Source organism: Argiope bruennichi, chromosome 1 (genome assembly GCF_947563725.1).
Source record: "Argiope bruennichi chromosome 1, qqArgBrue1.1, whole genome shotgun sequence".
Taxonomy (NCBI): Eukaryota; Metazoa; Arthropoda; class Arachnida; order Araneae; family Araneidae; genus Argiope; species Argiope bruennichi.
In genome coordinates, this window is record NC_079151.1 from 16,743,514 (window position 1) to 16,756,192 (window position 12,679).

Consider the following 12,679-nt stretch of genomic DNA (forward strand, 5'->3'; position numbering starts at 1 on the left):
ATGAAAATTTCAAAAAATAATGAATGTTGAATAATTTGAAAATCTGAAAAGTATACGATATTTGTAATAATAAAAAGGCTAAAAAGATAAATTTTATTACACAGAAAAAAAATGTATGCTTAGCAGATGCATAATGATTGTATTTATTATTGCATAAAATTTCGTGCGATTGTAATAAACAATCCGAAATTTGAAAAAAAAAAAAAAAAAAAAAAAAAAAAACGTGTTTCGAGAAATAGACAAAAAAAAAAAAAAAAAAAAAAAAACTATCTTTCTGTCTTATTAGATTCATCGTAAAAGAATAATTTATAAATATTTGAGTTTTCAAATATTTCATCTCGATAATCAGCCCTCTAGTTTTTTTAGATTCAAATTAGAAAATCCATTTTTGGAAGGTACAAATATTCCCAGTTCTCTTAACTCCACAAATATAATGTTTGGACTTTTTGTGTACAGCCGACCACCCCACCATCACTGAATGAGGCAGTATCGACAGGATTTTTTGTGGCCGATGACTGTCTTTATCATAATCCATCCATATTACATACAAATTCTACGAACTGGCATCCTCTATGAAGCGGTTGGTCTTAAGCCATAGGGTGGTCAATCTCTGACCTTCCTCCTCCTCTTCCCCTACATTTGTCATCCTCTTTTTCGAGCAGCAGGTCAACACGTGGAGAAAATCTTCTGAAAAGTTCTCCAAATATGCGCCCCACAACAGAAGAAAAGCAAACCATTTTAAACTTTTGGCAAAAAAAAAAAAAAAAAAAAAAAAAAAAAACTGTCAATTTTCAACACCATGTCTTTCAGTATTTTAAGATTTTCTGGCACCATTCGTACTAAGCTTAATTCATTATTTATAATTTTCAGATTCTTCCTTGGTTCCGAGACTTCTATGCATTCCTTTAAATAATGGTAAAAAGTACCGATTCCTTCACAAATGCATTTATTTCCCTGCATTCTTCCAAAATTTTGGAAATATGCAGGAAATCTCCCATGTCCTGATATAATGTGGATTATCAGTGGATGGCATCTTCTTATTTTTATCATAATTTTTAGACTTATGAAGATCTAAAGTGAATAGGTTTGTAACAATATGGTAAAAAAATTTATTAAAATACTATTTCCTCTTGTTTTAATGTATTTACAATACTTCGTATAAGAGTGTGCAAAGCATAGATGCTTCTCGCTTCTTCACGTATGAAATAAAATTAAAATAATACATATGGAAAGAAAAAAAATATATTCGAGTTGCTTTATGGTGACTTTGTAAACATTTTATCCTTTGATGGCAGGTATGGTGGCTTCCGTGATCGGCGTATTTCTGATGGGAATGCTGTACGAAGGTCTCAAGTACTTCCGAGAGTACCTCTTCAAGCAGTACGTCTCCTCCATCCAGTTCTCTACGGTGGCCATAACGGGAGAAAACGGACGCGTCACGCAAGTTCACAAGGTGGAAAAGTAAGTATTTCTTGTCATTCAGTGAATGATAAGTGGACACCACACACGAAGTGACAGGAAAGCATTTAAAAAAAGAACAAGGTTGCGACGATACATTTTTTCCCAGTACTTTTGGATCTAAAGTTACGAAATGCTAACTTTAAATACTAACAAATACTTGCAGCTAAAGCAGTATGAGCAGGGCGGGTTTTACTGCTGGGGGCTAGATGTTCACCAAGAAGGGTTTATCTATCAAACGAAACTGTCATTGACTCATCGGAATCCTTATTCGTAATAAATACAGTCAGACAATATATGGTTAACGATCATTGTAAACGCATCATTACGTATGTTTACGAATTGTTGGTGTTTAAATTGCAGATTTATGAATAATCTGAAATGTGTCTTATCTTTGAGCCATTCAAATATAAATTACTAATTAAAAATAGTTATAATTTTTCTGTATTCGGCCAAGCACGTGAATATGTATGTGTATATTGGTAAGGAGCGTTTAAATGTTTCCTTAAATGATTAAAAATGATTAAATAATTATTGCATTATAAATTAATTTTTAATATAAAAAAGGATTTTATTTGTTGTGGATTTGTGGAGAAAACGTGTTAAGGACTTGGATTTGATTATTGGACCTTTTTCTACATCACTTTTCAATATTTGTCAGCAATAGAGTTTTAAATCAAAAAGTATTTTATTAAAATTTTAATAATTGATTTCATTTCAATTTTATTTTAGTTATCACTTAGAATTCATTATCTCCTTTATATTCCAATTCTCGGCTCCCGCCAAATTTTTTCTGATATAGATGACGAATTAGTAAAGCTTCAAAAATCCCAATGCAGAACTAAATTTTATATAATTCATTTCTTATGAACACAAAATCGTCTGTTTTTACTTCGGGCAATTAAAATATGAAATAAAGAAAAGCAGAATCAAGTCCCTTCGGTTAATTTAAGCAGCAAGGAGAAATAGTTCCAGGTATTCATTTGCGTGGATTCGCAGGTCGATAATTGGTTTTCACAACCATGCTGAGATTTAATTGATTTTCATCGTTATTTGGATATCTTCCGAGTCTCAAAAAGAAAATGTTTTATTGAAAATAAGAAATACTTTCTGAAATAACCACAGGTACTAGAAGTTTGCAGCCTGAACAGACGAATACCCATTTTTGAGACCAGAAGAAATGAAGTGAATTGTGATGGGGAAGTTAGTTATTAAGGATATAAAATTCTGGAGAAGCGATTAGCTATTTGAAATACATAGATACCAATTCCATACATATCTCCGAACTTTGAGGAAAATGATTCTCGCATCAATGTTTCATTTATATATATATTTAACATTGTACATACTTTACATTTATTATCAATGTTGATACCTTCTTTTACATTTTAGCATGTGTGCTTTTATAGTTTGCTCTTTGGCTTCGCCATTTTCTTAACACAGGCACAGCCAAAAATGTCTCTTGCGCCAAAGAAGGGGGGGGGGGGGAAATCCCACAATTGAGGAAAATGCTGAATTTGCCAATATGCGTAGACATGCAAGATTTCCAGCGCGTTACAGGGATTAAGTACATTCTGTTCATTACTGTTATTTCATTTGTATATATATATATATTCCTCCCACATTTGTATAAATTGCATGTTGTAAACTGTATCGCAACTCCATTGTTACTGGGGAAGGAGTGATGTAGCAGCTATATCTTTATATTATTATCTTTGTTTTCGCAAGGTTGTCCTTTTAAAAGTGGCAATAGGAGTTGCTTGTTTTGGAATAAAAAATATGTCGAATGATATAATTTCGCTTCATTTTAATTTTAAATATAATCTGCGTTAATCATTCCGAAAATATAATCCCTTGTAATAACCGATCTTTATGAGCTGTACGTAACTGCGCTACACGTACTATTGTTGTCACAATGCTTTTTTCATTTATGTTACCCAGACATTTTATTGCTAATGTTTTGTCCGACACAAATCAGACGTGAGCACTAAATCTTAAATATCAATGTAAGATTTCAGATGATCAAGCAAACGGAGCTGTATTATCAAATTGGTAGTCTAGGGCCCTCAAAATTTATTTGGTGATATTTGCAGGATAATTTAATTGTGCGCTTTTACTTGATTCACAAATACCACATGATCAAATTTATTCAATTATTATGCTGATCAATATTGTCTTTTTTTATATCGTATTTATCCAACCCCCCCCCCCCCCCCCCCCGTAAATCAATACTCCTGCCAATATGGTTTCAGAGTATTTAGACTGCATTTAAGATAGTTTTGATTTTTTTTTTTTACAATTTTATAAAAAATTACTTTTAATATTAAATTAAAATTTTTCATATGTAGGATTCAGAAATCATTTCTCTTGAAGCAATTGGCAATTAAACAGTATGTACTTGTTTACTAAAAATCATTTAAAAAAATCTAGTTTTGGGAAAAGGAAAGCAGCTTCCAATAAAGACTCCTGCGTGCTATCGATATTCATGCTATTGTTTTTCCACAGGCACAGAATGCTAAGTTGGCAGCATGCAGTCCAAACTTCCCTTCATATTGTCCAGATCGTCGTCAGCTACTTTCTCATGTTGATCTTCATGACCTATAATGTCTGGCTGTGTCTAGCGGTTGTTTTCGGAGCCGGCGTCGGTTACTTCGTCTTCGGATGGAAGAAGGCTTCAGTGGTCGACATTACAGAACATTGCCATTAATTAGTTTAGCACAATTTACGATTCTGAAGAACTCTAATAAATTGCATACACCATCGTCCTTCAAAATAACATCTGAATACTTAGGCAGGACATGTGAGCAAGATTTTATGAGATTTTCATTATATTCAAATTTTAATTGAATTATTTATTAATTCATTGTGAAATTTTTAAGAAAAATGATACAAATATTGTTATAGTATGGGCATAATCTCTCTCATTTTTGAAATTAAAAAAAAAAAAAAAGCATCTTTAAAATAATCTATCTGAAGGGCGAATAATGCATCATTATGAAATATAGAATATTTATTTTTGATATTTTTTTTGTGCCTCAATCCTTTGATATAAAATATAACTTTATTTGTATAATCAACAATCCTACATATTTGATTATTAACATTAATTTCTAAAACCTTAAACAGCTTTCCTTAATTCCCAGCTAAAATTATATATATATAAAAAATGTTTGCTTTCATGGAGAACATTTCACTATAATTTAGCGTACTCCCCTACCCCCCACTAAAAAAAGCCCACATTTCTTATTTACAGTAAATTCAAATTTATGAATATAGTTTCGCCTCCTTCCCTTTCCTTGCTATTATTATTTTATATTCTTAGTTTTCTAACTTGGAATTTGTAAATCTTAAATTTACTAGAGTATTTATTACATATTTATAAAAACATTTTAAATATCTTTCATAAATAAATTATTAAATACATGATATAGACATACAGGGAATTTAACTTTAATCTGACATATTTTTAAAAACATGAAAAGAAACTATGCTTGTTATTTTTTAAATTCAAACTTATTAGTGCAATAGGAATTTGTTGCATTTTCAAGCTATTGCTTTAATCAAACAATTAAAATATAACGTTTCTTAATTTCAAAATAATGAAATCGCCCTTTTTACTAATATATGCAATGTCTTTACTTAGTTTTCATATTAATTTACATACATGATAATCAGGAAATCCAAGTAGAAATATTTAAAAAAAGTTCCATAGTTTCAATAAATTATTTTCATAATATGTAAAGTATTTTTTTGTATGAATTTGAAATTCAAAAGGAAAAAACAATATTTATTTCATGAATTATTTATTCAGATTACATATACATGAAATAACACACAGAAAAACATGAGCTTGTTGATGTCTTTGTTATTGTATGGCCTGTACATATGAATGTATAAAATATTTGTAAATTGCATAAATATATTCTTTGTATTAAAATGAAATGTGTACATAAATTTATACTTTTGAATAAAATTTATTATTTTTAAATTGTTTTCATGACAAATCATTAAAACATGTACTAATAGAGCTTAAATAGCAATGGTTAAAACAAAATACAGGTTCAAAGACTGAGACCAAGCAAAAAAGGTAGCTGATAAAAAATAAATAACTACTTTCAGCCATATGTAAGTAATTCATTACAAAATAATGAGTATATTATTAAATATGAGTATATTATGAGAATATTATTAAGGGAGAAACAATCCATAAAAAACACTTACAAAATAAAAATTCAAAAACTTTAGTCTTATTATTATTATTTTTTACTAAGAAGCATAAAATGTTTAAAAATTATAAATGCATAATAATTCTTAAGTTATTGACATTTATTCCTTTTCAAGAATATTTTTTAATAAACAGAAGAAAATAAACCACTAAAAAAATTATTCCAAACATGGCATTCTTGCCCCACAGGAATACAGAATAATAGATATGTTGGAAAAAAGAAAAACATCTCAAGAAGCACCAATCAAACCCCTGCAAGCATTTATCATCACTATGCAATCAACACAAGTTACCTATTTTTTTATATTTAATAATTTTAATGTAGATAAAAAACCTTCAATTTTCAGACAATGAAAAATGGTAGTAAATCTCAATTTCAGAAGGTCAATAAATTTCAATTTCATAAAAAAGGAATAAACAGTATATTATAAATAATTATCGATTTAATTTAAGCTAAAATTATTTTCTCTCATATGTTTTAGTTTACATATACAATAATCAAAACAAATATTTTCAGGCGAAATAATAATCAAGCTGAACCAATGTTTAAATTGAGTATCATGATCAAGTCAGAATCAGCAAATACTACATCAAATGCTTAATGCCACTTCATCTATATGCTTGATTCATTGTTTGAATTTAATTTTGAAAATTTGGGAAACAAAATTAAAGAAAAACATTTCCAAAAGAAGTTATTAACTTTAAACTGATTTATTATTTAACTACAAAAAATTATTAGCAGATTCTTTAACTTCAATTCTCCACACAAATTCAGTTAAAAGAATGCAATTCTTAATTTTTAGTTAGGATATTTATTGAGAGGCACATTCATACAAATTCGTTGTTCAGTTCTATAAAATTGCAGTTAACTGATGAAATAAATTTAATTTTTACAACCATTCCAACAAATTTAAATAGTTTAACTAAAGATAAACGAGTTTTAAGTAGCTCACGATTCAAATGATCAAAATTTTTCATAAAACTAATATTTTCATGGAATAAGTAGAAGAAGAATATTTGCTTAACATAATCTAAACAAATATATTGGAATATTAGGTTTCTGATTAGGATTATAACTAGTAAAATTCTTCCCAGGAAAATGACATGAAAGAACAGAATATATTTTATTGAGATTCTAAGTATAATAATAAAAGAAATTCTGTAAATAATTGTTAGATTTCATACAATTATTAGAAAGTTTTCACAACCAATAAAACTTCAATACAGAGAAATGTTTTTATACATATTAAACTAAATGTAAAGAGTTTATTTCTAAATGCTATAAAAATATTTCTGTCAGAATCTTATCTCTATTGAATTAAAACAAGACTGCATTTCAGCAACAAGTACAAACGATGCATACAAGCAAAAATAGATTCAATACATATTCAATCACAGTTGTTATATATAAAAGCAGAAATTTTTTTATAAATATATATAATAACTTTTTCGAAATTCACAGACGCCTACTTTCTTTAACAGAGTATAATGGAAAACTAAAAGACATTGTCAATGGAAATACAATCATAGTTTAAAAGGAATGAATTTGTTCTTGCTTTCTAATCAAAATTATGTGGTCCCTGTAAGAGAATTTTATTGATTTAATACTTGTATCATTAAAAAAAAAAAATCTTGAATTTTAAATGCTTTCTAAACAAGAAAAAGAGAAGAGATTCCAATATAAAATTTACTGAACTTAAAGCACACAAATTAAATATTTAGTGTGTTTCAAATTAATATAAGCAGGCAATGTACCACATTTTTTAAAATCTATTTAAAATAAATTATAAGTAAACATATAGGAAAATTTAGTGTGTTTCAAATTAATATAAGCAGGCAATGTACCACATTTTTTAAAATCTATTTAAAATAAATTATAAGTAAACATATAGGAAATACGAAAGTTTGAAATAAACAAATGCATGTATTCTAAAAACTAAAAAAAAAAAAAAAAAAAAAAAACCTTCAAATGAATAATAAATGTTCAGTATAATCAATCATATAAAGCATGCCTAAAGGTCTTAATTCTAGAATACAGAACTACTGGGCAAAAAGTTTTATTTAACATTATTTATATTCTAAAATTTACTTCTGATTATACCATGCAATCCTTTAGCTAACATAAATAATGACCAGCTATTAACATAATTATGGCCTAATTTAAAAACAGAATAGATGAACTAGCCTATGACACATTTTTATAATATATGTGGTATTCAGTCAATTAATCATTTACATGGAAGGCAAATTCACTACTCTGCATACAAACTATACTTCATAACACCTTCTAAGAGATTAAATAGTATAAGTAAATGCCAAATAAAAAAAAAATCTCTTTCAACATATGTGCCTAATCAATCACAGTTAATGAATTGCGAAACAAAACCATAGATTTAAATGCATTCATAAAACATTTTTAAATAATAAACAAACATCAAAAAGAACAGAGAGTCAGATAATTCTGATTTAAGTATAGCAAACACATACACAAAAAAAGGGGAAGAAACTTAATTTGTTTTGTTTTTTATCACAAAGGATTAAATCCTATTGGTTCAAGTTCATGAAATCAAGAGTTAGACATAAATTCACCATAGTAAGGGAGTATAAAACATGCAATGAATTTTTTTGGTAGCTGAGATTTTAAAAAGAATAATGTTACAGTTAAATTTATACAATATTTACTTAAAGGTTAAAATTTCATAATATGTATCATAAACTCACACACACAAAAAAGAAAACCTTTTATCCAATTTATAAGCCAGAATAAAATGAGAACATTCAAGTATTTTAAGTGTGTATTAAATAGTTATTTAGGTGCAATAATTTCATATATAAAAAATTTAGTTAATTCATGGCAGAATTTTCTAAAAGCTTCTTGCTCATTTCATTTACAATATGAAGCAAATTGCCAATCTAACCAGTCTCAAATTTATTTAAAATGAAATATAATATTTTACAAATCTGCAGAATATTAATGATTAAAAATTCTTTATATATTCCACCACTTTATATGAGAAAAATCTCAAAATGCAAAACTTTCTTATGCACCATTTTTCTTCTAAATATTTTTTGCTATATTCATGTCTAACACTAGATTCAACAATAGAAACTTGAATCTTGGCATACCACAAATAAAATATCACCAAGCTTTAACATGTACACATCATATATTTGCCTTTCTTAAAAATGCCAACAAACATCGTTTTCAACCGACATATTAAAAAACATTTCAGTGTGAATTTATGAAGACTAAGAACAATATGTGCGTTAATATTTTCCCTACAAGCATATCTGAAATTGAAGCTTTCATAGAATAAGAAGGCAATATCAATTCTTATACCCTTCACAATTCACACACTTTCCAACACTGTTAACCTTCTTTTGATTTAGCAGTAAATATAAAACTAAACTGTTTGAATTTTGAGAACTCTTTGCAAGTGAAGATGAAAAATTGTCTACAGGTGGATGATGAACACTTCATAGACGAATCTGGCCATTGCAGATTTTTTCGTACACTTCTGCATCCAGTGGAACATAAGCCCCTTCTTTTTTATTGAGGTAATACAAAGGGTCCTTCATAGTCGATGGATTGAAGCCTTCTTTTTGGAGATCCACTTTTTTTAGCTTGAATGTGCCTGAAAAAATATTACATTTAAATCAGTAAAATGTTTTGAATGCAACAACTTTTTTCTAAAAACATCGTCTGATAGATTCAAACTCACTTAATTTCCAAAATATATGACACATTCTATTTGAGAAAATGATGCATTTTTAAGTGAGTTTTGCATTTTGAATTACTTAATACTTTTCCTTATTCAGTAATTTGATTCACTAATCCGGCTCATCATTGTATGGGAAGGGGTGAAATATACACTATACTAATCAATCAATGTAATACTGACAAAAACAAAATAGTTTCATGCAACATTTACATAAGTCATTTTTTAAAAAATATATAGAATAACAAATTAACATTAAATAATATTGATGAAATATTTGGATCCTTAACCAATTAGATAAACTGTCTAGTCAAAGTTTTCTAACTGCTTGAAATCATTCAAAAAATCTTCAATAAATATAGAATCTTAGTCATAAAACAGTATTACAGCTGCTTAACATCATTAAATTTCCCATTTAATATTTTGCACACAAGAGGTAACTCATAGTCTCCCTTGAAGATGGTGCATAATTTTAATATTTTATTTATTTATTTATTTTTCAATTTTGAATGTTAAAAATATCTACAGAATGGTAAAACGATGTAAATTAACTTTACAGGGAAATTCAACTAGGAACAATTATATATATTTATTTTTCGGAACAATAAACAAGCCCTTGTATTAGATGAATAATTTGCATCAAATTACTTTTCTGAATGCAAAAGGTTAATCAAGGTTTTTTTGATTTTTATATCTTTCATGAAATTATGAAGAGAAAATTATTTGCTTGAAGTGCCATCCTGAAGTATGAAAACAAATTTTAGTTCACAGAATGCTTTTTGTAACATAATTAAAATTAAAGTGAAAATAAAATGCCTATTTACCAGTGGATTCTAAACTATCACATATTCTAACAAAAAGTGGAACAGCATAGCCGGGAAGAGACAAGGACAGTTCTTTGAACAGGTGCTTCAAATCGACCTTATGCTCAGGATCTGATATGGCAGCCATTCCTGCACGGCCTTCATTGCCTAGAAAATTAAATGAGTTATTCATTACAAATTGAAATGTTATCTTAATGAGAAAATTTTTTATCAAATAAACGAAGTGATAAACATTTAAGATATTCTTTAAATGTTTTATAATGTATATAATTTCTAAATTGAATTTTCTCTGAATTTGGATCATATTTGAAATAAAAAAAACAAAAACTTGTTCTCAAAATTACTTGCACAGCAAAAAATAAGTTACTAATGTCTTCTACTTAATATTCTTTAAATATGAATTGTAAAATTTAATAATAAAATTAATATTATTGTTGAAACTTTACTGCATAATATCTTGAATAATTATTAATTCATCACATGCTAACATGATACAAATTAAAAATGCATTAATGACAAATCTTTTAACCAGAATAATAAACAACAGGTATTTTAGCAATAATATTGATTGAAAAACCAGCTACAGAAACAGGGCTTAAAAATTTCAATAATAAATATTTTAGTTTTACAATTATTTAAATGATTTTTTTTTCAAGATCTTTTATACCATATTTAAAATTATACTGTGATAAACAACAACCTATAAACATAATACTCTTTTGCTACTGTCCCATAGAGAAGAATATTTATCTCCTTTGATATATTTTTGGTATTTACCATAAATTCTAAATTTCAAGATCAATATGATAAGCGCTTGTAATCTCTGCAGATTTTATTTCCATAGCCTCTCATAAATTAAAATCATACCTTTTTTGTATCACAGCTTCTACATACTTTATATCAACATTAACGACCCACCCATTATTTTAGAATGGTGTTATTCACTTTAAAAAACAATAATTGCATGATATGAATTAAATTTAAGATAATTTTTAATATTTAAGTGTAAAATAGAGAAATAAAGCAATACTTTTCATTTCCAAAAGAAAAGAAAACTTTTTCAAATACATGGCAAAAGTTTTGTAATAAACTATTATTGCATTTATTCAGCATTTACATCACAAAAATCCTATGACAGATCAGTTTCAAAGGCAAATTCCGATTTCATTCAAAGAATAATATACATTCATACCTGGAACTTCAACACCATATACAACAGAATCCGTATGATGAAGAATATTACTGATCATTCCTTCCACCTCCATAGTTGAGACATTTTCGCCGCGCCACCTGAATGTGTCGCCAGTTCGATCCACGAAAAACAAGTACCCATCTTCATCCATCATAAGCAAATCACCTGAACATGAAAAGTTATGGTAAATGTGTTGTTCTCAACTACAAAGTTAATACTTAATGAAAGTTTTACTATTATGCTTAATATAATAAATAATTGTATACCTGACAAAAATGCCATGTCCCCTTTCGTAAAACAATCTCTAATTATTTTTTTCTTGGTAGCAGATTGGTTGACATACCCATCAAACTGTCTAATAGGATCTGAAGTGATGATTTTGCCAACAAATTCACCAGGTTCACCTATAAATAAACAAAGCGAGTTTATTTTTTTGAAATTATAAGGCAGAGATGCTCATTTTTTTTTTTTTTTAGTTCCTTAGCCATTTTATTTAACAAAAGTGTCCATAGAATAACTTGACGCATTTATAAATCCAAAATAATTTCAACATGGCATCAAAATGGCTAAAATAAAATGGCTCAATATAGCTTATCAGTTCAGGTATGTCATAATTCAATCCTTAAATTATTTAAAAGCATGGCAGTAAACTATGTACAATTAATATAATTTATCTTTCTGATAACTATAAAACTATTATTTAGTATGCAGGCCCTAAAGATAACGGCAAGAATATTGTCTAATATAAATCCTAATCAATCACTACATCATATTAAAAATCTTTTAATTATCTTGAATGATTAACCATATATGAAATTTAAAATATGATAATAAAAAATATGTAATTTCTGGCACAAGGAAGCAAATGATAAGTTAACACAAATATTTAAAATGGAGTTTATTTCTATTCAATATTATTTTATTCAAGTGAGAAAAAAAAGAATATTCGTATTCTAATTCACTAATTAATTTTAGATTTAAATATGACAAAAATCACATGAAATATCAAATATAGGAAGAGGTCTTGAAATTATCAACACATAATTTAACAGAACATGCATTTATAAATACTCATACTTGGAAACTGGCTATATTCACTACAATAGCAAAACATTCATGTAAAATTGGGAACTTATTAAAATAATAAAGTTAACACTTCAAATAAAGACTGAATGCAAATGCAACATTGAATTTTTAACAGAAGATTTGACTGAATTTTAAAATGTAGCTTTAAACAATCTTAAATAAAAATCTGGTCAAA

At 27.5% G+C, this 12,679-nt stretch overlaps 2 protein-coding genes across 8 annotated transcripts in view; one reads left to right on the forward strand and one right to left on the reverse strand.

The window, feature by feature from the left end:
- The window catches only part of LOC129982997 (high affinity copper uptake protein 1-like), a 61,652-nt gene extending 56,206 nt beyond the window's left edge, over positions 1-5,446 (forward strand). For all 5 annotated transcript variants that reach the window (XM_056093071.1, XM_056093074.1, XM_056093075.1 and 2 more), the window contains exons 4-5: positions 1,296-1,461; positions 3,964-5,446. In XM_056093071.1, the coding sequence (XP_055949046.1) occupies positions 1,296-1,461; positions 3,964-4,165 (368 nt within the window). In that variant the 3' untranslated portion in view covers positions 4,166-5,446. The remainder of the gene's footprint in view (positions 1-1,295; positions 1,462-3,963) is intronic.
- The window catches only part of LOC129982445 (long-chain fatty acid transport protein 1-like), a 96,458-nt gene continuing 89,207 nt past the window's right edge, over positions 5,429-12,679 (reverse strand). For all 3 annotated transcript variants that reach the window (XM_056093068.1, XM_056093067.1, XM_056093069.1), the window contains exons 9-12: positions 11,685-11,822; positions 11,419-11,583; positions 10,227-10,373; positions 5,429-9,318 (exon numbers count right to left, since the gene is read on the reverse strand). In XM_056093068.1, the coding sequence (XP_055949043.1) occupies positions 9,161-9,318; positions 10,227-10,373; positions 11,419-11,583; positions 11,685-11,822 (608 nt within the window). In that variant the 3' untranslated portion in view covers positions 5,429-9,160. The remainder of the gene's footprint in view (positions 9,319-10,226; positions 10,374-11,418; positions 11,584-11,684; positions 11,823-12,679) is intronic.